Here is a 25,420-nt window from a genome sequence, read left to right as displayed (position 1 = left end):
ACGTACGGGTGCAAGTAAGAAACAAGCATTAACCATGACTCGCCGTCGAGTGCAAATTGCGCTAAGGAAATATGCAGTATTGCTAGTCTGTGAACGGGAATTAAAACACTCAGCTAGGCCTGCAGTGAATGTCAGAAAAGAAAGGGATATGAACCAGGTAGACCCATGACAGAAAAAGTCGGCACGCCCATGTGCTTTCTACAACTAATCGTGCAACTTCTGCTGCCGCCAAATTTGGCTTCATTCCACCGATAATATTTGGACAGTCCGAAATGCAGGCTAAGGAGTAGGCCTAGTACTAGTAGTCGTACTACTAATGAACTACTATTGTAGTGTAGTACAGATATCTAATGTTATCATACAAATATAGCCTTAACGTTAGGAATATAACTTCATCCAAGACTGGCAAGGGTAGCGGAACAACTACATTTTAGGCTACTAGTACTACTAACTTAAGATTCACCAACTCCTATGCCTGTTCTAGCCTAGTGCCACTGCTTCTAGTAGTAGTAGCAGCTACAGTATAGCCTAGGCCCAGTAATACAATACTATCTAGTATAACGCACAAAGCTAGCCTAGCCTACAGTAACTGTAGCCAACTTGTGGCATGGAGGGTTCTAAGTTCAGTCTCTTCAACATTTCAATGTCAGAAAGATAGTGGTTTGATTGTAAAAAACACGCTAACGTTTGGTTACGTTGTATCTTGCAGATAATGTCTTTGTTCTGTTTTGGAAAACACCCTCATGAATATCAAAGAATTTTGGACCAATTGCGTGATTGAAGTATGCCTCAACATTGTAACTGAGCCTGATGCTAATTCGTATCATGTCTGGCAATTGGTTAAAACTTGGTTCAGCTTGTGAACTTTTTTTGTTTGAAATCAGGGGCGTAGCCAGGATTTTCAAAGCTGTAGGCACAACTGTCTGAGCGGAGCGCCACCATCGGTTGGCGCGGAGCGTACAAGAAAATTTTTGGTTTTATAAACCCCCCAGATGGCCGGAAACGGCCCTTCCCGAGTGTTCATTCTGGTTCCCTGGCCTCATGCTAACTTGAGACACCTCTTTCAATATCACTTTTAAACCCAAAAACAAAATAGTACGTTATGCAACACCTTATTGTATTCTGGTCATTTGATTGGTCAATTGCTCGTTTATTGCATGCAAAATCCGCTCTATTCCACACTATGAAATAGAACCATGGGTTATATTTTTTGATAGCACTTTTTTCAATAGTAAGATCAGAGAAACCTGTCTGTTCAAAACAATCTGTTGCATGAGTGCATTTTACCGGTCTTAATATATATAATATGTTGTATAAAACAAATATTGAATGGTTTCCATTCGTGCAATAGTGCAAATATTCATGAGTTGGAAGATGTAATGTTCCATTCAACGAGGCGCAGCCGAGTTGAATGGAACATTACACTCATAACCATTCATTATTTGTATACTACATAATGTATTTAAAATTAGCAAGGTACATGTACGGAGTAGTCTTACTTTTCAAATTGTGATACTTGTAGATACAAAGAAAAGCCAGAATTGTCTTTGATACAACTACAGCCAGTAATTGTCTTTGCTACAACTGTAACTAGTAAATGTTTTAAGTTAGCCTAATAAGAAAGGCGAGAGCTATCCGACGATTGCCATCTGATGCAAATATCTTCAGCACAGCATCAACGTCAATTGCAAAGTCTCTGTGGATGTCAGTGGAGTAGCCAGGATTTTTTTTCAGTGGGGGGGGGGCACTGGGGGGTTGACCATTTCCCGGGTGGGCGTCTTGTAACTATCTAAGCGGAGCGCCACCATCGGTCGGCGCGAAGCGTACCAAGAAAATTTCAGATTTCAATATCTGCCAGATCGCTGGAGATGGCACTTGCCAGGCTGGATAGCAGCTATCTAGTTGCGTGATTTCGGGAGAAAATTACAAATTCGTCACTCAGGAAATCTGCAATAAAGTTCATGCAGCCTTAATTTTTGGTGAATTATTTCAGTTATTAGAGATTCCAATTGACATCAACATTAGAACCCAGTACAAGTTGACAAATGATGGGGCGAACTGGGAACCCCAGCCCCATTTTGCCCTATGTTTGGATAGAATACCCCTCATTTGTTCAAACCCATGACAACTAACAATCTGTGAATAAGTTTACTTCGAAATGGGCACATTATATTGCAACAAGTCAGTCAAGGAATGACCCCAGGGCCTTAGATATAGGCCTATAGGAACGATACCCCAAAATGTCCCCGGACATACTATAGGCGAAGGAAGCTATCCGCCGCGACTGCATGTGCGACTGCGGTCGAAGGGTCGTTCATGAGTGGTCATCATGGAGATTCGAGACTGTTCAGACCAGTAATATATTTTGCGCACATGTAATTTTTTTTCCGACACCCCAAATCCCAGTGGGAGGGCGACTAGGGGGCGACAAGCTTTCATGGGGGCTGTCTCACCCACGCCCCCCCCCCCCTTGGTTACACCACTGGTGGATTTGCATGAGTGCAAAACCGCTGAATTTCTCTTCATTCATTGTAGAACGCACATAGTTTTTTATTCTGCGCATTGCGCTGAAAGACCTTTTAGCATTTGCCGAAGCTATTGGCATAGTTAATCATGGTTAGTATTAATTAGATGTTAAAAACCTGACAAGATCGGATCCTAGTCTTTTTCGGCGGGAAGAGTGTTAAATGAAACGGCACGCGATAGAAATTACAGCCTAGATGACAGAAGAATAGGTCACCTAATTTAGCCATATTCTTGCTACGTTCATTTCAATAGTTTTTCCTGTCTAGACTCTTAAACTCGTCCAGCAAGCTTATGGATTTTGAATTATGGGTGTTTAAAAAAAAGATAACTTGGCCAAAAAAATTGTAGGCCGGGGCCTACAGTGCTACAAACTGGCTACGCCCTGTAGGCCAGGGCCTAGAGTGCTACATACTGGCTACGTCCCTGGAAATAAGAGCATAAAAAAAATGCCTTCAGTGGGATTGCATATCATCTCAGCACCGAAACAAAAGTTTGATGCTGATAACAATTCTTGAAATTTTGATTGATCTACAATAGGTTATCAAAAATACAGATGGTTAAAACTTACTAGTTACGGTACTTGTAAGCTAGGCCTGTAAAATGAAATAATTTTCATTTTGAAAAAGATTAAGGCCTATTTTATCTGTATCATGGTTTACTTTGCACCCCCCCCCCCCCCATTAATAGCTCTCAGGTTTGGAACAATTCCATTGACCTTCACCAGAGCGGTGTGATTTGATCTAATCATTTTTAACCCATTTTTCTATCTACAGCATGAGCAAATTGCACTGGAAACACAACCCCCAAACTAACGCATGTGGTGTGATGTTAACATTTGATTAGGACCTCAGTTCCAAGTCCACATTGGAACTTTGATCTTGGATTGGTTAGAGTTCCAACTGTGCCTTTACATGGCATCTGAAGTTAAACATACCACCATACCCCCCCCCCCACCCTCCCCCAGTCCAATGATTGTAGTGCTTGTAAGTGATGCAATGTAATGCATCCCACTTTCAATAAGTTATTGGATGTACATTTTTAAGAAAAACATAAAACAAGTTTGTCAGCACACATAGACTATGACATCACACCTTTTTGCTTCGCATTTCACTTTTGGCACAAAATGTATCAACTTCAGATGCTGTTATCTCGAAATGGACACAATACATAGTCCTGAATTGATTACAAATTTCACCAGCAGGCTTACTATAGAAAACATTTTCGTCCTTCCACTATCGTAAACATACAATTTTTATCTGGACTATCGTTTAAATCTCAAATGGCCTCAAATTGTTCAAGCTGTACCTCAAAACTGTGAGGAAATTATAATAATATTATACAAATTAATATTATTAATTAATAATTAATATTAATTAATATGATAAATTAATATATTAAGCAAAAACTCACTTATATACTGCTACTCCTGACAATCATCTTGTACATTATCTTCCACTAGGGTTCTCATCTGCCAAGTTAATAAAATCATTGCAAGATGGCTGGAAGTCAAAGGTTTGGAGTGATTTTACGCAGGGTGCTCTACGGACAAAGAGGCTATAGTACACAACCGGTAGAGGGCGCCACCCTCTGGGCACGTCTTGATGCGTCAGTCGAGAAAGCGATACCCGAGAAATTTCGCCCACTGTGGAACCATCCTGCAGGTTTGTACCTTTATTTAATAATGAAACTTTAAAAAAAAAAGTCGACAGATTTTGTGTACAGTAAGTCACTTTCACATTGAAATCTTGAGACAGACTTGTTACAAGAATAGCCGTTGATAGAGTCTGGTGAGAAAAACATTGAATATGTGAAATTCAACTGGCTGGCTGGCTGGCTGGTTGGCTTTTAAATTATGCTGTTTATGTGTAACTCATTATTATACCAAACTGCTAAATCTTGAAATGACATAATTAGATTACAGTGATTTAGTTATTATATTTAGAATTATTAGATGAAGAATTTTACCTTGAAATGTTTCTGTCATTGCATATTTTTTATTATAAAACTAACCATTTTTCTTAACTCTCTTTAGGAATGAAAACCATCTTCTTTTGGGCGCCAACTTTCAAATGGGTAAGTTTTAGTACACAGAGCTGTGCAAAAAGTTATAAACTGAATGTATTATTATTTGAATGCCTCTAAAGTCTCAAAGTTTTTGAAAAGGCAGACCCACACTTGCAGTGTTGCCTTTACAACTTGTAAACTCCTAGAATTGCACATACCCTACTACAAGCGATATCCAATTGTACATAATTTAAAATCGTAGGGAGGGGTACAGTAGAAGTAGTAATTGTTAAGGGTAATTCTTCATACTGGTTTGGTTTTTCTTTTGGTGGGGAGAAGAATTAAATCATAGCATCGGTGCCGGAAATTGAACCTTATTGGGAAAAAAGAACATGGTTTTATTTAATTTGCAAAGAATTTCATCAAACCTGACTGAATTAAAGTGAATTAACATTTATATTGTACATATTTTGTTTCTCTAAGTTTCTTTGTTTACTTTTGCCACACTGTGATCTTTCTAAAGTCTGTAACTGCTGTGTCATATTCAGGGTGTAGGTAGCTTCCAAAAAATTGTGGGGGGGGGGGGGGTGGGGAGGGGGCACAACATCAGAGTGGCACTTTCTCATTCCACAACAACCACTTGTTATGCTATAAACCGATACACACCGGCCATATCACTTAAATATATATGATGTGTTAGTATGCTATCAATACTATTTATTGAGATTGTTTATTGTTCACTTTGCTACAAAAAGATATGGGATGCATCTTAAAAGTAGTATGTACAGACTAAAAATAAATTATTAAAATACATATTAAAATTAACAAAGGCTTAAGATATCCAAAAGACAGTTCTTCATCAAAGGGGCACATTATATTTGCCATTCAGGCACATTTGCTATTTTGGAAAAAAAAGTGGGGTGGGGCACGTGCCCCCCCAGCTCCTACCCCCCTGGTCATATTGACTATTTGCCTTGCAAGAAGCGTGTTGAATATCGCAGGTGTTTATTGTTGTTTGGTTTCCAATTTTAATATGTTAATCTAGAAAGCGAGGGATGGGTAAAGGGAGAAAACATGATGATGTATGATCACTTGCAAATATCCTACCTCGATATTTAATTTATCTGTGAGATTTGGTGTCCCCTCTTCTCTTGTTGGACTTCAACCTTTCCTATTCTGCTCCTTCCTCTCCCTGTCATGGAGACCCTCTCCATCCTAGGAGTCAGTAATTTTAAATTTTTAACTTCCTAAGTTGTGATTCATTGCTTTGCAGTGTTTGGTGATCGCTGGTATTGCAGACTACACCAGACCTGCTGAGAAGCTGAGTTGGAGGCAATCGGGTGCCCTTTGTACTACAGGTATTTGCTACACATATCAAACCTGTTCAAAAGTTGCCCCTCTTCGTAATTACCAAGTACCCCCCTTTTTTTCTTCATTAATAAAGTAGACTACCCCATTTGTCCATATTTTGTATGATTAATTGTACAGTTTGACTCCTTTCTGAAGACTTAAAGGTATATTTTGCAATACAGCTTGCATTTGTTCTTGCTTTGATAAACATTTTATGTTTTTCTAGTATCCTGTATATACCATTACTGCACTGCTTTTGTATGTCTATGTATATGCGAAATATATTAACTGAACTGAACTGTTCTTGTGTGTGGTTCTATATGACACTATTGTACATCTAAATATGGTAACTCAGAAACTACGACTTGGTTAAACGTTTGCCTCAGTCTTGTGAGTAAATCTCCGGTCGATATTGAGCAATGGAGTCCTGTTCTTGTTACTGATAGAGTTCAAAGGTTACTTACTAATAGTTAAATTTCTTCCAACACATCACAAAAAGCACACATCAGGCTAATTGTCACTCGAGATCGTTATGGTCAAGCCGTCAAGGCTATGAGTAATTGGTTCAAGTCCCAGCCAGATCATTAAGTTGTGCCCCTCCGCAGAGCGCTCAATCTCAGTTGCCTAACCTAATGTTACAATTTCACATGCTTATGGGGTCAAGTGTTATAACACATGCCTTATGGGGTCAAGGGGTCATTACATTTGGGACATGTTGTGCAATGTACTTAGTTATTGCAAGGGATTCTTCTCTTTCTGGGACAGGCGTTATCTGGTCTCGCTACTCGCTGGTCATCGTCCCAAAGAATTGGAATCTCTTTAGCGTCAATTTCTTCCTGGCTCTCACGGGTGGATTTCAGCTTCTCAGGATATACTTGTAAGTTTATTAAGTCTATATTTTCTACTTTGCATGTTATTTCCAGCTATACCAGGGCACTTTGAATGATAATTGAAAGGTAGAATGGGATCAAGCGATCCATCACAAGTAATACCAGGGAGCACATAATAGTTATAAAGAATTTATGAGTCATACCAGGGGGTACCTGAACTAGTGCTCTCAAGGGACCGGCCGTCAAACTGAAACAAGGCACACCAGCGTACATTCTGCTGCATTTCGAATGGACTTCCTGTGAGCAGTATCAATGGCTTACAGGTCACATTATATGGTCTTTGCAACATGTCGCAGTGGTATGGTCATTGCGCTATTCTTACATCAGCAAGGCTAGAAGTTAACACTGGAAATGATCGTACAATTTTCTTCTGGCTGTATTTATATATATGTAGACCACAACTGAGGAGTCTACATATATGCTATGATTTAGACAAATAAAATGTGAAAGTAAGTTGTTTTGTGTTCACTTTTCTTTCTCCTTTAGATACCAGAAGAATCTGCAGAAAGAAGACCCCGAGAAATATGAGCAATTGTACGGTCGACGCGGTCCTCGTAGAGCCGACGGAGAGACTCCCTGTCCAGCTGAGAGGCGGCATGGAGGAAGGAGAAAAATTGGAGAAAAGGTCGAATTAGAAACATCAGCGGTAGTGACCGCTTCTGAAGCTACTGCCACAGCTGCAGAAGAAGTCAAAACATAGTGTTGTTCTTTTATAAATAATAATAATTCTAATTAATTAATTCTATACATCTCTATTATACAGATCTGAAGCAAATAATCAGTGCTTCTAAAAATGCATCTGTTTCGTGTCGATGGTGGGTTTTCCTTATGGGATCAATTTTTTTAAGGAGATTGGCGTGTTTGACATATTTGCCATATGTGACATATTTGTCACATATTGGACGTGTCACATATTGGACATGTCACATATTTCACGTTTAATACACATGTCACATACCTCGTATCACATATTGCACTATTCATACACGTCACATAATTCACATGTCACATATTTCACATATTGGACATGTCACATATTTCACATATGTCCCAAATTTAACTGTCACTGTATCACACAAAGAGGAGAATTTTAAAGATGCTTGCCAATGCAAGATGCTGTGTATTAGAGTACTAACTCGCAATCAACCGTGTTAAGATTTGAAGCTATAATTTCAGCCTCTTTTCTTTTATATTTTTACTGTAACTATGCATCCCATTGAAAAGGCAAAGCCAGAAAATCCAGATGGGATGCAATAGGTCTGTATGTGGTGTACATACATATGCATCAATGTGAGTGCCAATTTTACTGGAAAATTTCGACAATTATTAAAATCAAGGGAAATGGCTCAGGGTGAAAATTATATAGTCCTTTTAGAGATTAGCTTCAAGCATGGAGAATCTACTCTCTCTCATGGTAGGAGGATCTACCAGATATAAGAAGTCTTAACTTAAATTATATAATCTTTCATCTGAATTCTGAATACCCTTCCTTTCTTCCGGTGTGAAAAGAAACCTGCAATGATTTCCATTAGAAATGCATTGGAGGCTTATTGCAAAAGGATGACCTGTTTGATCACCGAGTAGGTAGCAACTTCTAGCCCCGTCTGCCTCAGTACACCCCGTCTGCCTCAGTACACCCCTCGTTAAGATGAACAAAAACCAACATAGATACCTCGCAGTAATAATAATAATAATAAGTGAAGAGTGTAAGAGATGGTTGGTGATCATGAAATAGTATTCTCTTTGTTTTTGTTCTGGAAAGGATGACAAATCCCTTTTCTAACGTGCGGTTTTCATATGATGTGATATTTCTTTATTTTCCCATCATTTGGACAAAATGGCAGCAGCTCTTCTGGAACTTTTTCTAAGGTCATATCTGGTAAAATCATGTCAAAAGATTTGTTTTTCAGTTTGGCAAAGTTGATTTCACAGGGTTGCTCTCGTGGTAGGAGTTTCTCTGCAGTTCGGCAAAGTTATTTCACAGGGTTTCTCTTGTAGTTAACATTGTTCCAGTAGTGCTTGCTTCTCTCTTAAAAGGACTAAACTGTATTCATTATGTTTTTCACTTGTTTTAAAGCTGTTTTAACGTCTTTCGTTATTTTGGATGTTTTAATCAGCTACTGATATCTGAACATTTTGCATTTGAGACAAACAAACCTTGACTTTTCTGACACATCTAAATGGAACCATCCATATTTCTCTTGTTGCATATTCATAAATTTCAATTGAAGTGGACCTTATCCAGTGTTTCAAATGTGGTTCAACAATTTATTTTAGGGGGTTGAGGAGAAGAGGTCACCATGAGTTCAAAGTGGATCTTAAAAGGAGAGGGCAAGAAGAAGTTTAACTATGAGTTTTTCTTGAAAAATAAAATGGTTTTACAAGAAAATTGTATAGAAAGTGACAAGACGGGCTGTGTTCTATCAACTTGAAACTTCAAATAAAATTTTTGAAACTGGAAAGTAAGCATTCTCATATTTCCTGTTTTAGTCACTGGTAAATTGAAAAGTATTTGTTTAAAGTACCATTTAATACATGAAACTCATTTTTTTTTTCCCTTCAAAAATTTTATTGTCCTCCAAGATATTTTATTTTCAGTACAACAGAGCCAAATAGGAGACAAATCCATTCCTAAGAAGCATAATATTTCTGGAAAGTTAAAGGAGCATTAAGGGTTAGTTTCAAACCCAAGGGACTAACACATTATTGTATCGATGAACATCATTCAACCACAACAATCAAGTAACAAAATGTGAGAAAAAGAAATGATTCCACAGAAGATATTAAATTACTACAATTGCTAATTCATGCTGTTCTATCAATGGAGTCAAATATTGGGTAATTTTCCTCAGACAAGAAATTTGAGACAAAAATGAAAGTCATTTTTTTTATGATATATAATAAATGAACACAAAATGCACCTTATTGATGTTGCTGGGATGTGCAAATCACACACCAAGTGCTTCCTCAATGAATGACGTCCTTAACAGAAATAACAACAATGTCGACCTCTGGAAAGATTCCACTGGAAGACCGAAGATACATTTTGTAAAATTAGAGTTTATTGGGCTGCCTTATAATTATTTTATTTTGTTTAATCGTTATGAATATATGAAAGAAATGTAGTTTATAGTCCACATGAGACATTAAGACAATACAATCAACCTTGGCATTTCTTTTTTATAAAAAGATTGAAAAATTAGTTGATAACATTAACAAATTTACACAAAAAAAAAATTGCAAAAAAAATGACCACAAACGTAATGAAATTATAAATTAGGCTTAAAAAAAACATGATATTTAGCATTATATGGTACAAAAGAATGCAAACACATCTTCATTTGATTCTCTCAGTTTGCTGAAACAGGCTTGAGATTAAAAGTGACTAATGTTACAGTTAGAGCAAAACATCCCTCAGGCCAGGCACAAATCAAACACTGTTTAAAGTTATCCCAGGGCAACTAACCAATCTGTAATTTACATAAACTGCTCAGAATAAAATGAGCATAGGTTTATAGACTTCTTGAAGTCTTACGTATCTTGCTCAACTTGAAACCTTTTACACACACCCGACAATTTTGTTTTCTTTCTTGAAATGGTTGGTGGATTTATATCTCCTCTAGTCTCCAGGGGGATGGGTGTGGAGGGGGTACTTCTAGGGTTACCATGTTACATCAATCATGGCCCAATGGAGGGGTAGTGAGATTCACCCTCAATTTTCGATACAAGGGGTACCTACAGTACATAGAAATTGTACCAGATTTGAAGTTAATGAGGGCTCATTATTGGAGTAGCTAGATCACCAAATTACTTTCGAGAAAATTCTCCCACTGCATCTGTTACAACCTGGTGAGAGCTGCCTAAATTCCAATCTACACATTTTTTGAAAATCCTGTAAGCCATGCATATGAACACTCCACCACCGGATATGAACACCGCACCGCCGGACATATGAACACCGGACCGCCGGACATCAATTCCGGACATATGAACACCACACTGTCCGACATATGAATGCCGGACATAAGAACACCAGACAGCCCTACATAGGAACACCGGATCGCCTGGCATATGAACACCGGACATATGAACACCAGACCGTCCGACATATGAATGCCGGACATATGAACACCAGACAGTCCGACATATGAATGCCGGACATATGAACACCAGACTGTCCGAAATGAGTGCTGGACATATGAACACCAGACCGCCAGACATATAAACACCCCATCAAGTAGTCCATCATAAACTCAGGCTATTGATTTGTCCTGTTAATGAACTGAATCTCAAAATGAAGGCAATGTATAAATAGACACAAGTCTGGCAAAAACAGATGAAGGGTCAGCATTGCTATTATACAAACAAAAATAATGTGGAAAAGGAAAGCCTCGAGAGATGGAACCAAAATGCTGCAATAAAGTTTCTTTTTATTTCAATATTCAATATATCTCCTTATTTCAATAATCGATATATTTCCTTATTTCAATAGGCCATATATATCCTTATTTCAATAATCGATATATGTTCTTCAAGATGGATTAGCACACAATGGAAATGAAGCAATATTGCCACACAAGTTAACCTTACTTGACAAATTTAAGTGTTCTACACCTTTCCTGCTCCATTACAGAATCCTTTTGTAGTTCATCTGACTGGAGGCCAAAATATGAAATACACCTTTTCAGCACTATTCCACATTACTGTTTATCATCTTACTCTACACTTTGAAATGTTCAACACCTCTTTTGCACCAACCTGCACTGAGCAAGTCTTGAATCAGCTTACAGAATCAAGAAGGATTCAACCTCTCAATACCTGTTTAAAATAATAAGGACGTTAATTTTTTTCTCGAATCCATACCATGTCACTTCCTAGCATCAATCGGATATCTGTGGGGCCATCAATTGAGTATCTATTTAGCTATACATGACTTAATGAGTACTGTAGAATTTTAGGTGGATGCTCAACAACGAAATTATATGATTCACAAGGTTTGCAAAAACAACAACTTATAAAACTGGATAGCTCAGTTTTTAGAGCATATGACCTGTGATGCTTGGGTTACTTACTTCAAGTCCCACCTCAGTCAATAATTTGACGCTCTTTCAATAGTTATGTTCAGCCTCTCAGTCAATCTTAACTTCGCAACTATCCATTCATTATCTTGTGCAGTACAAATTTAAATAATACCCTTTGCAGTGCCATCATGAATTTAATACCCTGTATGACAATATAACACCCAACCAGCCTCATATTTCAGTCAATTTTAATCCTCTTTCTGCCAATTCTCTAGAAAGATGGACGATCCAAAATAGGTTGGTGATCTTTCAGCAAGCACAGCATGACAGCCTGTTAAATGGAAGAAGAAGAAAGAAGCAAATTATGGTCAAGAGTATTAATCACTGATAAGTGTTCAAATATTAAAGTCGTCCACTTTTGTCGGACTGTATTTATACTGTATCTTTGTTTTATAATGCTTTAGTGTCATTTTTGTTAAGTACAGTATGTGAACCCTTCAGAAATTGAGTTATGTTGTTACTCTTTGATATATACTCTGATGTCTAAGCGCTGTGCGTTATACATACTGTAGCCTGCTGTGAAAGTTTCATGCCTGTGATTTGAATGAGAATAAAGCTCTGTAAATAATATATTAATATAAAATTATATATTATAATAATTATATAAATAAATTATAAAATGATATCATAAATAATAAATAAAGTAAAGAGAAATCAGTTGACAGTTAACTGCTAAGGTCCAAAGCCTCACCTACAAAATGTTATCACCTGACAGACAAATTGATCGAGTTTGACGGGCAGACTTTTTCAGTTATTACTGCCCTCTGTCGGTTTGACTTTTTGTAGATCGTTAGCGAACGGCCTAACTTTGGCAGTTGGAATGCCAGCCCGACTTCGACAAGATGTTGAAAGGACTGACTAGTACTTGTGGTAATATTATTTGGGTAGAGTATTGTAACTATTTGCAGGCAGTTTGCTTGGCTGACTTAACACTGCAGGCTGTTTTCAATTGCAGAACCAACTCTCAACAGCTAGCTTTACTGACCTGACTGATTATATTTGAGGTCAGACTGACAGCTTGAACACATCATGATATGCTGACTGAATAATGTAGTCAGTTTATCCCACTGACTGACTACTACATACACCGTGACAGGTTGACTACTAACAGTAGATTACATTGGCTGACTGATTAAATTTGAGGTCAGACTGACAGCTGAACCCATCATAATAAACTAACTGAATAGTGTAGTCAGTGATGTCCGTCTAGCCTCTGAGTCCTGCAATCATCCAGCACCAGACCAGCCTATGAAGCCTGCCACCACTCATCATTTCCCTAAACAACATATCTTCTTTCCTGTCATCCTCCAGCCACGTTTCTCTCCGATCCCGCCCACAAACTTCACATTCACAAAAATCTCAACTTTTTCAGTTCTCTCAAACCAGGGAGTTTTATTTCTACCGGCCAGGGGCTTTGGCCAAAGCGCCTTACCGCGGAAACAGCTATTTACATATCGTATCGTACAGACTACTACATACACACACACATTGACAGGTTGACTAACAACTGCAGATACGTTACCTAGACTGACAGTTACTATTATAGGTGATATATTATGGAGTGGCTAACTGACTACTACTCAAGGGCAGTCTTCCAGGCTGATTAAATATTACAGGCAGTTTATCAGACAGATTGGTTATTACGGGTGTCGCTTTCGTCTGATGTTTTAAATGTTCATCTCAACTCACCATCACCGTCCACTTCCTGTTCTCAGCCTCCTGCCAGACCAGAGATTGCCGGCTGTAAAACACTTCGTCGTCTACCTCTTCTGGTTTCCTCGGAAGACAGTGGAGGAAGCACCAATCGGGAGAGGCCACTGCTGCCATCTAAAATATAAAAACAAAATTTAAGTTTTTTGCTAATTTCAAATTCAGTTCACTAATTAAGCGGCTTACACACTACACATGAACAGTCATGAGTGAAAGGTGAGTATCTATAAAGTGATTGATGGAAAGGGGGTGAGGAGAGGGGGGTGGGTAAAGGACAGGCTGTGGTAATATAAACACATTGCTAAGGATTTACAAGGCTTCAAGATGTTTTTAAAATTGCATCCTATATTGTCCTCTTTTCATCCCATTTAATAAGGAGAAGAGAGACAACTCATTCTCTCATAATACTTGCTGTAAAAATATGTCATTTTTTCTCCTAATAAAAGACAATGAATATACCTTTTTGGTAATTTGATAACCCTGGAATGCTCTTAGCCTTTCATTTTTCTCCTCTTCCTGACCCATACTGATCCAGGTATCCGTCACTAAAACATCGGCATCCTTGCAAGCATCCATAGGATCTGTTGTACAGTACATAGTTGTACCATGCTACAAATACAGATGGAACAAATTTAGCCAAACAAATGAGGACATAACATCCAAAAAAAAAATCAAATTTCAATAGAAAAAATTACAAAATGAAGCAATAAATCTCCCTCCATCTTGATAACAGGACCAACAAAACTAATCATTTACATTAATCATGAAGATACCTCTTAGTACTCAAATGCATATTCCTAGAGGCTAGTGCAAACACACCAGAGTACTGGAAACTTGGCAGGGATATTAGTTACTGGGAATTTCTCTCATGAATTGATTTTTTGTCTTCTTAACATAAAAGTGTTAACTTTGAGTGAGCATTTTGCATGTCAGCTGCATGTAAGCTGTACATGTAAGCTGTTGCATGTAAGCTGTAAAGTAAAGTATGAAATAGTGTGCGGTAGCACAGATCATGCTCCCTGCCATTATTGGACTAACCCCAATGTATAACCCCAATGCTTAACCCCATTGTATAACCCCAATGTATAACCCCATTGTATAACCCCATCGTATAACCCCAATGTTTAACCCCATCGTATAACCCCATCGTATAACCCCAATGTATAACCCCAATGTATAACCCCATCGTATAACCCCATTGTATAACCCCAATGTATAACCCCATTGTATAACCCCATCGTATAACCCCAATGTTTAACCCCATCGTATAACCCCATTGTATAACCCCAATGTATAACCCCATTGTATAACCCCATTGTATAACCCCATTGTATAACCCCAATGTATGACACAGGTAGAGGTACGGATATCATACATCTTGATTTCCTCCGACATATCCGCTGTCTTCTCTCTTCACTGGACTTTTAGACATTTTAGTTAGACAAAGTTGTAATTAATATAATGGAACATTTTGCACAAATGTTTTGGACAAGCACTTTAAGCATTGTAATCCGGTCTGAGTGTTTGTGTCTTCAGTTTTTTTGCTTCTCTCCTATAGGGTCCTTAATGGGGGCTTGAGTGTCCTTCCTGAACCTCTTTTTCTACTAAACTAAACTAAATGTTGATTTTTGCTCTTCTAGCTAAATTCCAATTTGAGCATGGGGAAGGTATATTTGGCCAATATCAAGTCTTCTGATCATTCTGAATCTTATCAAGCATATTGTAATTTGGTTCAGTTACATTTTGTCCACCCCTTAATATATGTCATCAATCTAGGTACCCTTCAAACTCATCTTTTCAAAAACTTGGACTTCCCTCATGACCCCTGACCTCAACTACAACCAAATGAGGCATTGAGTTGACTACATATACACTTGTACGGCACATTTATACCCATCAGCCCTCAATTGCACTGTATGTTAATAGTACAAGAAATACTCTAACAGGTGATAAATTAATTCAGTACTGTTACATTTCTCTACAACAGGTTTGGGAGTTAGTCACATATAGCAGCCCACCGAATTTGATTAAACCCCATAATTTAGGGATATTAGTCTGTTAAAGGCACACTTCGTATAAATTATGCCAAAAGATAAGTTTCTCTTTAACGACCTACCTGTTCTGCCAAGTCTACAGCATCACTGTAAACAGTTGGATCGCATTCATAGCCCTGTAAAAAACAGACAATCCAAATATCAATAAAACCTAATCTATGACGTGGAATGATCATAACATTAAAAAAAAAAAAGCATAGACATCAATAAACAATTGTAATTAAAAACTACCTTTTCTGACAGAATGAGACCAGGGCTCAAACTCAGGAAGGCAAGGGGACTTTTTCAAGCCACATTAGAAATTGCCTCCGGTTTCTATTAAAATGGTAGGACACCACCGCAAGACTCCAAATGACCTTTGACCTCCACACAAACCAAAAGGTTTCTTGTACTTAATGTGGTACTTCTACACACTAAATATGAAATTCTTGAGATATCGTGTTTACAAGCTGGGCGTCACAAACGCACTTACACACACACGTGCACGCACACGCATACACACATTTGCCATCATGAATGCAAAGGTTATGATTATCATCGAAACCAAACAGAAGCATATACATCAAAAACCAATTGTACTTAAAAACTACCTCTACTGACAGAATGAGACCAGGGCTCAAACTGAGGAAGGCAAGGGGACTTTATATCAAGCCAAGCAAGCTTTCAGCTTTCAAAAGAGCACCACGGCAGTTTTCGTAACTTGAAAGGACACCTTATAATTATATTTCAAAGTGAGTAAATACACTCCTACCCGTAATGAGAGGTAACAAGAATTCCACACCAAAGGTTAATATGATGGAGATTAATATATGATGGCATCTACAGCAACTGAATGAAAGGGGTGCCCCAATGTCGTTGCCGTTGGCAACGATGGGTTCTTAAGGGCAGTACGGCAAGCGATATTTGACACCGTCAGCAATTTGCGATGGATGTTATTGGCTGATTCAAGCCCTGAAGTGGACGCTAGATCAAACATTTCTGCTGTCATTCACTCAGTTACCAGAGCTCATGTATAGGTGTCGCCTGAAGAAAGGACAGTTAATTCTGGACCATCCCAACACCTTTCATCTGGACCCTGGATTTCCTGGACCCAAATTCCAACCACATCCTATTTTCACATCTACGGTACTACCTTCAGTTGTGGTCACGTTTGTTCCGTACAGTCCTGAACAATTACAATCCCCATGGAACTGTACAGTGTGTAATGATACCACAACTCCACACAGTAATATGCAGGTATAGTTTACTTTTTTTTTCAATACTGTATTTCACATAACTAAACAAAATGTGCTACTACAGATTGACAATTAAAATTTTAAACCAAGCCTCAAAGTTCAGGCTTTGTTATGGGCTAGATGCCAGTGGATTTCTCCGTTTGCAAGTGTGGGGGAGGGAGGGGGGAATGGCAGTTTTCTGCTGGTATAGACACATGTGGCCTTTGTGTTAGTTCAAAAAATTATGTCAGTGGGGATTTTGAGTTCAGCCAGTTTTTACAATATGCACTGGTAGTTTTTAGCACGTAGCAACAATTTTGACTGAAATGCTAGGGTCAAGAAAATAAAGTACAGGAAACTTTGGTATCTTGAGGTCAAGGAGTGTTAGTTCAGTATGGTTAACTCCGGTGCCTCACAATCATAAGGTCCCGAGTTTGAGTCACTCCAAGATTAATGTATGTTGCCAGTTACAGAGTTGTTGACAATTGACAGTTCATAATCATGGACGTTAAATATGAATCTAAGAGATTGACTTCGGTCTGCCTGTGGCTTTGATAAGCCAATGATGGCTTCTTCACAAGTTCCTGCTTGCAGGAGGATCTGAATACATACATACAAACATACATTATACATTTCATGTCCTTCCCCATTTGTGATTTCAGAAGAGCCCCATCAACTCACAAACACAGCAAGTGAGTCACTGAGGTAATGCAGAGCATCCAAACACCCCTGGAAACAGTAGAACAGAGCTACTGGCAGAACAGAAACAGTCCTTCATTCTGAACTCACAAAAAGAAAAAGAACAGAAACGGGTGATGATTAAAGGGACAGAGTACAGTTACTTACCTTTGGAGTGGCACACCTGATGTTTACACCTAGTTTAGGCGCAGTCATCATCAAGGAGTGGATGATATTATTCCCATCTCCGACCCAGGCTAACGTAAGCCCCTTTAAGGACCTATAGTGTTCCTGTTAAAGAACCACAAAAGGGAAAACTCGTATATAGACTATTGATGTGACTATCGACGAAAAGAGGCAATCTGACGGATTTACAGATTTCATACGGGTGTTGGAAATACAAGCAAAAATGGAGAAGAATAGTCATGTCAAGAAAGAAAATGGCAAAAAAAGAATTCAAGATATGTAAAAGTTTCCAAACTAATTAGTAAAGAATCTTTTCAAAGAATAATGGATAACTGGGAAAATTCCTTTCATTAACTTGGACAGAGTCCAGAAAAAGGTTGTATTGGGATTGCCATTAAGTAATGATTGGAAAGGTCAGTTGGTAGAGCACTAGGCCGTCTAACCCAGAGGTCACTGGTATGAATCCTATTCTGTAGTCAAAAATTCCTTTGCTCGTTTTGAGTTACAAAGCTGGATAGAAAAGCCCACCCATCCTGAGAGGCAAGAATTGCAATTCATGATAAATTACCACTGACAATGTAATTGGTTATTGTATGTAGGGGATAGTATTAATATCATGTTTAAACAAAACTGTTGTTCCTATCTGTTTGACTTCAGTTCTGACTTCATTGAAGTAACAGTGTCTCAGGACAAAAGGTGGAAATCCTGCTCTGGGATAATATACATAATTCATAGCTGGTTTGATCATAGTTGAAGAATGCAGAAAACATGAATTGTTTGATATATAGATAAATATGATTTTCATTTATAACCACAAATGGTCAGCTGTGAAAGGCTTTGTTCATAAACTATGCACCATGTAGAATTTTTTTTAATAAACTTGCCAAAACAAAGGACATTATATTGCAATATGTGCGCTAGACAAATGCATTAAATTCCCAGAGTATCATAACACGCATAACATCCAGTCAACATCATCATCATCATCATCAATAACATTTAGTTTTCTCTCTTCGAGAACTGAAGTCTGCAGGCACCCATCCACAACAATTCCAGGGAGCCCCCTCCCGTGGATAGAACAGAAGTAAATGAGTATCAGAAGTAAGAATAAAGCAGTAGTAAGAATACCTGAAAGATTACAAAACAACTCTCAAAGTCCTAAAACCAAATATCTCTTAAAATATTTACCTTGTAGTCATCCACTACAAGTTTTCATAAAGTAAAATTTGTGTTTCGTTATATTTTATTTTGAACCAACCCGTAAAGTGAGGAAATCGGCAAGTGCTTGCAAAGGGTGATACAACTCTGACAGACCATTTACGACTGGTATGCTACCTTCACTGGCTAGAACTTCCAGGTTATTGTGACGATAAACCCTGGCCAAGACAATATCTACCAATCCTGACAGAACTCTGAAACAAACAAAATAGAGAATTGTGTAATTAAAGTTAATCTTAAATAAATCAATATATAAACCATTTAAATGTTTGCACTGGTAACCTCTTTAAACACACGCATACATACATGTTTGTATTACATTCAGACCGAGGACCCCATTGTATTTTCCATTGTTCAAATCCACGTACCCTAACCTTAAACAATACCCCATACAGATAGAAAAACAAACGCACACACAAACACACACACAAAGAATAGTAATACTGTAGCTTGTAACATTCTCCTGTACAGCTGCAGAAGAGCAACTGAAGAACTCATGAATGTAGCTTGTTACATTTGCAATGACATTTCTCTCTCCATCAAATATGTTTTAAAACATCAGGGTTGAAAAAAATGCTGTGAACCGTTGATTTGCAGGACAACCACAGTCCCAGCCTGAAATCGCCCTGCAAAATAGTAGTTACTGAAATACCACAGTCAAATCATGATGGTTAACCATACTGTATGTGCACTCACTTAGCTGTGTCTTTACTCGATTCATTGACGCCGAGGTGAATATCACTTGGAGAGAGGAAGCAGGGATGACCACCAAGGAGAGCGACACCTGTGATGGAACAGAATATAAATTAATTTCAACACAGGAGATGCAGCTTTGTGATAAATGTTACATATTTTATCAGTTTATAATACTTGTCAGCTATGAGGGTTACATCAGGAAGAACACTTCCATTTAAAATGAATGCAGAACACGCTGAATATCTGGTGCCACCATTATCAGTCGATGTGGCCCGACCCAAAAGTGGTTCGCACAGAATCTTTGGTGTGTTGTAAGTTTCTTCCAGACGTCGACAAAATTGGCGGTAGTTTTCAGAGCTCGAAGACGGAGAAAGATTAAGTGCATGGTCCAAGCTAGCTCTCATACATTCTGAACATTGATTTCAGGGGATGGCTGGTAGAGTAGGTTGGGATCAATCCTGGTAGAAGATTTTGTATGACTATAACTAGCATAGAAAACACTGATGGCTGTAGGTCTTCCCAGAACCATTACTTGAATTACTTCTGTGAATACAGTATGTCTCACCATTGAGTTATATTTTTTTGTTTTGTCCTGTGCAACTTCCTTAAAATTCTTTGTGAAATTAATTATTTGTTTGTGATGAAAATCATTGAACAATGGAAATTAAATACCAATTTCTTAAACTTTTGAAATTGTCCACCTTACGGCTGTTTTCACATGGAAACGTTGGTCAATTAAAAAAATTAAACGTTGAATTAATTGAAATAATTTAAGCAAGTTTCTTTATGCCAGACACAGCAAGAGGTTCATAATTTATATCAAATCAGTTTAGTACAAATGGATGTTAATCTATTACCACAACTTCATGCAACCTGTAGGAAAAAGTATAGTGGAGACTATACCAGTTGATCTTACTGTCCATCAATATTTTTGCTCCTTTGCAAAAATTATGACAATACATAATAACAAGTACATTTTACACAAAACAGGTATCAAAAAGGATGCAAAAGAACCAAAAGTAACAGTTGGAGCATTTGTGAAATATATGACTAAAAGAGCTATGTCATTTCATGTACAGAGTAGACCGTTTTCCACAGTTTCTTTGACCAAGTGATATTTATAATTTTGCCTTCATTCAATATAAATTCTATACATTTTAAAATATTGACTTTATAAAGTGTACATTTACCAGTTTCAGTGGACACTCGTGTTCTGGTGCTCCTTTTTTCGAATATTAATCCAGCTGATCTCCCAGCTAAAGGAGTGTAACGCTCATTCCTGTCCTTAAATCGGTACTTCAAATCAGCCGCGACCCAAAGTAAACTCTTCACTTCCTCTGAAGAAAAGTCTTTAAGCGTGAGAAAATGCCTCTGCTGAAAAGAAACCTTGCTGTGAAAAAGGTAAATTTGTGAACAAAATCATATGTCCTCATCTTTTTTCAAGGTTCAATATTTTTGGCAAGTATTATATACTGTATAAAGACTTAACAGTGCATTGGGCATATTGTACAGTAAGTTTTTATTTCACATCTTGATGAGAGGGAGGGAGGGATGGAGTAAGGGGGTAGCTACAGCCTTTGTGTCAAAATTTTGTAGGTGTTAGTTTAAAGCCACTTGCAGATACAGGGATTTACAGGACTGAATTTGGGAGTTATAATAAGTCTTTATTATGGGGAGATTTCCAATTTGATGGTTTCATGACAATTTATGGTTATTACATATTCAATGAGCAAATTATGCCACCACTTTTTTTTCCCTATGGTGCATCCCCAGGAAAATAGAATCATATTTTTGTGAATAAGTATGTACATTACATGCTTTTGATCACACAGGTCTAGATCTTTCAAGTGATACCAATTTCCGAATTTGTACAATATCTTAAAGAGTCATGAAGTTTGCTATTTATCACATGTAGAATACTACATTTCTACTTAACTTCTACATTTAAGGCTGTATGATACAAGAAACTTTTAACTCAACTACAAAATGGTCAGATTCTTCCATTTTCTTTTAACTAGATAAGTATGTGAAAGACCTAAGAAATAAATGGATAGCCTGAGAACCCGCAGGGGAGAAATGTGAATTGATCCAAAGAATTCCCCACCAGTGGCGTCGCCAGACATTTCAATCTTGGGGGCACCACAATTAGGGGGGCAGAACGTTTATTGGTGAATGCTATCCTGGGGGAGGCCTAGCTGGTCTAAGGGGAGGTGTGTCAGCCTGCCCTTTGATAAATTTTTGCTTAATTAAGGGTCCTTAGATGCAATTTGGTGCTATATTTTGCATCTTGAAGTAACTTTATGTTCAAGAATTCTCTGGCTTAGTCTGTCCAATAATTATGTTTTTAATTGAGGCAGATAAAGGTTTTGTTTAAGTATTCTTTTTTAACACTACAAATGCGGCATCTGGAGAGTGGTATCTGGGAAGGCAGGATTTTTGTTTTGGGAGGGCAAGTGCCCCTCCCCCACCCCCAGTCTACCCCTTGGTGACGCCACTGTACCCCACGCTTAAACGCATATGATGGAATTTTAACTTCATACTAGTATTTGTAAGCTGGTGCTTTGGTGCTCTTGTACAGTACTCATATCAACAAGGCTGAAAAGTAACAATGTACTAGTTCCACGAAACAGTGACAAATCCACTACAGGACGGTGATGATTCTTTGGCTTCTCCATATGCACGTCCAATTAACACCTCTTCTGTATGAAACTTACACTGGTTCATTAATGACCGAAGAAACGGTCCGGTTACGCTGAAATTTTCATATTCTCCTTAACGTGAGACTCGAAGCTTGCTGGGAATTAGTAATTGTATAGGCCTAACGTTAGTATGAGGCCTAGTTACCATTCAACTTGTTCCATTATGCATATTTTCACGATGGAATGATGAAATACGACAGATCAAAGTGCAAACTTAATCCTTACCACTGTACAGATGAAGAGAACCCTCTCTTTTGATAAGCCTGTTGGACCACCACCCTTTGAAACCGAGAGTTAACGCGAAGAATATTCGAAAAGAAAGGCATCTCGAAAATCTTTTTGCTGTTTTCCTATTCCAAGGTCTTGCAAAAGGGCTGTGTCTGACAAAGTTCTGTTGGCCTCTCTAAGAAACGTGGCTACAAAATGGGGCTTACCGCACTGTCTATATACGGTGTTTGAGTGGCATAGCTTTGAGTTTGACATGCCGCCCTTGTTGTAAACTATATTGACCAAATGTTGTAGACTTGTAGTGTACTATTCCATATATTAATTTTGTCTCGATATCGATAATTGTTAGGTTTTCTGAACCAGTTTGACATAATGCATGTAAAAGTGACAAAGTTTGAGAAAACGTTTAAGGTGGTCACGGAGGCGTTCGTACGCCAACACACCGTCATGAACTAACCCCAAACCGACCGTGAGGCCCCACCAGTACTTGGAGCAGTTCTCCTCTCCCCTAGAATTAAAGTGAAGATGTATGTTTTTACAAGAAAGCTTTTCTTTGTTATTTATTAGCAAAACTGGACTTCATATTTTTATCCAACCCATATAGGCCTATAGTTGTGATATTGCTTCCAAATTCTCTATCCATTGATGAACCAACATAGAGTGGCATATAGGGCTCTGTCAAATAAGTTGACAAATCGCCCAGCCTCTATATAGTAGAAAGGAAGGCCAATTCATATATGAAAATCTAATTTGTAAAAAAAATGTTTTGTTAAGACTGTTTGAGTGGCACTGGTAAAAATAAGGGCACTCACTTCCCCCACATTTTTTAAAGACATTTTTGAGCCTTTAATAAAAAAATCCATAAAAAAGATGTTCCCCTTTTGGTACAATTGGTACCATTGCCCCCCCCCCCCACAATTTAAAATGCCTTTAAAAAATCTATTAATGCAAAAAAACGTACAGAATTTGTTTTTTTCTAAAGTCTACTTCTGAAGTAACTTGTGGTAAAGTTGTATCTCTGTTATGCCCGAAACAGATATATGTGTTGATCCTGTGTAAATTGTTCAACTTGAGAAGACTTTTACAAGCTTTCTTCGGGGTTGATGAAGTGAAGGTCAAGCAGTTGCGGCTCTTATCTCGTGATTTAAATAGTTTCAGGTAGAGCTCTCCATCCATCCCCGTCCCAACGTTTCATCACTTACAACCCTCCCCATCCCTCTGAGGTATACCACGACTACTCTCAACTATCACCGGCACGGGTGTCACCAGCGGCGTAACGATGAGTCTGGGGCCCCTGGGTCCAGGGAAGGAAGGGCCCCCCTGCCTGCTGCGGAGAATCAACCGATGTGCGCGCAGCGCACATCACGAGCGCGGAGCGCGAAGTCCCAAAGGCGTGGGTCCAGGGCCCGCCTTAGGGCCCTGGAAGCTCTGGGGTTCTACAAGCTCTCTGGTGTAATCTAAGCCGTATATGGAACATTTCGTGGTGATTTTATCGACTGAGATTTTGGGGAAAATCTGCGTTCATAGACACATTTTTGGTCCACCTTGTCTGTCATACTGGGAACATGAAAAAAATGTGTTGCAAAGCTAGAATACATTAAGAGATAGGACAATAAGACCAAATGACCAATGTCCAATTAACATAAAAATGTATATTTCCACCCGTGGCGTAACTCCTGTGGATAAATGGTATCCAAGTTCCCGAGAACTTGGAAAGGCTAGAGCTTGAATTTACTGAGGCATCGGCGATTTGGCCGATAGCTGAGGAAAGCATCAGCCAAAGGGGTTCAAAATATGCCAAATTTGTGTCATTTGGCCAGTTATCGGCCAATGTCATGTGGCAACCCTGACCGAGAGCGAATTCATTGAAACTAGAGGCGATATTTCGCTATAATATGTACCAGCGTAGCCTATCAAGTTCCAGTGTGTACCTCAGGCTCTTGAGTCAGTCGTGCGGAAAGAAGGATACGAGATTTGCAGTTGCAGGGGCATATGATTTATGACGAACGTATTCACGCACAGAAAAATATGTCCATTGTCTAGTTTATAGTTTTTTTTCCAACGAAAACGTGCCGTTTCAAAAAAAGAAAAGAAAAAAAAGGGTACCCCTCTTCTAAGTTCTGTACATTAGTGCAGCGGGGGCCCCCTTTGGTCGGGGGCCCCTGGGTTTGCCCCGTCCGAGCCCATAGGCGTTACGCCGCTGGGTGTCACCAACAGCATCAGAACCACCACCCGTCTATACCACATGCAAATCAAGTCAAAACCACACCTGGTTTAATTCCACCCGTAACGTTTGCTTAGACGTATGAGAATCTCGTACACCACCAGGTTTTCACTCTGCATACCCTTTATTTGAGTCCAAGGCTTCTCTTGATTAGGTTTACGATGCGAAATTCTTCCTTTACAAATGTATATTACATGATAATCAGCTCGCACAATGAATAGTCAGGAAAAAAGACAATTGATTTCTATGCTGTATTGACTATATACCATATATGCTTTAGATAAGAAATAACTGGCATAAATATTTACTGTATACTAGTGTCATTTTATATTGACCCTTCACCATTTGTGAAAGCCATAATATATATATATATATATATATGTACTTAGACATCGACTTTTGGCAAGTCTTCGAAATGGTGGAGGAGAACGGTTCTCCGTCTAATTCGTCTAGTCCTTATAGCTCCTTCGCACAGTAGAAGGTGGTATCCAAACCTTCGCACAGTAGGTGGGACTCCAATCCTTCGCACTGTACAAGGTGGGATCCAAACCTACACCTTCATATGTATGTGTTTGTAAGATATCACCTATTGTGTTATTTTTTTTGCTTCTATTACCACCCCCTCCCCCCCCCCACCGCTCTCTCTCTCTCTTTCCCGGCAA

At 38.5% G+C, this 25,420-nt stretch overlaps 2 protein-coding genes across 2 annotated transcripts; one reads left to right on the top strand and one right to left on the bottom strand.

Annotated features, from left to right (window-relative positions):
- On the top strand, nt 1-9,232 carry LOC139962671 (mitochondrial pyruvate carrier 2-like). The gene is made up of 6 exons (XM_071962840.1): nt 1-157; nt 3,986-4,187; nt 4,559-4,599; nt 5,804-5,888; nt 6,646-6,757; nt 7,257-9,232. Exons 2-6 carry the CDS (start codon nt 4,022-4,024, stop codon nt 7,468-7,470), a joined length of 618 nt encoding a protein of 205 aa, XP_071818941.1. The 5' UTR covers nt 1-157; nt 3,986-4,021; the 3' UTR covers nt 7,471-9,232.
- On the bottom strand, nt 8,559-22,760 carry LOC139962669 (ornithine transcarbamylase, mitochondrial-like). The gene is made up of 9 exons (XM_071962839.1): nt 22,532-22,760; nt 20,798-20,997; nt 19,608-19,695; nt 18,952-19,105; nt 17,676-17,798; nt 15,678-15,731; nt 14,021-14,170; nt 13,541-13,678; nt 8,559-12,122 (listed from the first exon to the last, which is right to left on the bottom strand). The coding sequence occupies exons 1-9, from the start codon at nt 22,630-22,632 to the stop codon at nt 12,063-12,065; spliced, it is 1,068 nt and encodes a 355-aa protein (XP_071818940.1). The 5' UTR covers nt 22,633-22,760; the 3' UTR covers nt 8,559-12,062.
- Nucleotides 22,761-25,420: the final 2,660 nt, after the last annotated feature.

The sequence above is a fragment of the Apostichopus japonicus genome, chromosome 21 (assembly GCF_037975245.1).
Source record: "Apostichopus japonicus isolate 1M-3 chromosome 21, ASM3797524v1, whole genome shotgun sequence".
Taxonomy (NCBI): domain Eukaryota; kingdom Metazoa; phylum Echinodermata; class Holothuroidea; order Aspidochirotida; family Stichopodidae; genus Apostichopus; species Apostichopus japonicus.
Note: the sequence above shows the minus strand (reverse complement) of the source record. Positions and strands in the feature narration are given on the sequence as shown.

Coding starts and splice junctions, on each gene's coding strand:
- LOC139962671 (XM_071962840.1), top strand. CDS start 4,022: ATGGCTGGAAGTCAAAGGTTTGGAGTGATTTTACGCAGGGTGCTCTAC. Junction 4,188..4,558: donor ACTGTGGAACCATCCTGCAG/GTTTGTACCTTT, acceptor AACTCTCTTTAG/GAATGAAAACCATCTTCTTT. Junction 4,600..5,803: donor GGGCGCCAACTTTCAAATGG/GTAAGTTTTAGT, acceptor ATTGCTTTGCAG/TGTTTGGTGATCGCTGGTAT.
- LOC139962669 (XM_071962839.1), bottom strand. CDS start 22,632: ATGCCTTTCTTTTCGAATATTCTTCGCGTTAACTCTCGGTTTCAAAGG. Junction 19,696..20,797: donor ACGAGTGTCCACTGAAACTG/GTAAATGTACAC, acceptor GTTCCATCACAG/GTGTCGCTCTCCTTGGTGGT. Junction 14,171..15,677: donor CTGTAGACTTGGCAGAACAG/GTAGGTCGTTAA, acceptor CTGTATTTGTAG/CATGGTACAACTATGTACTG.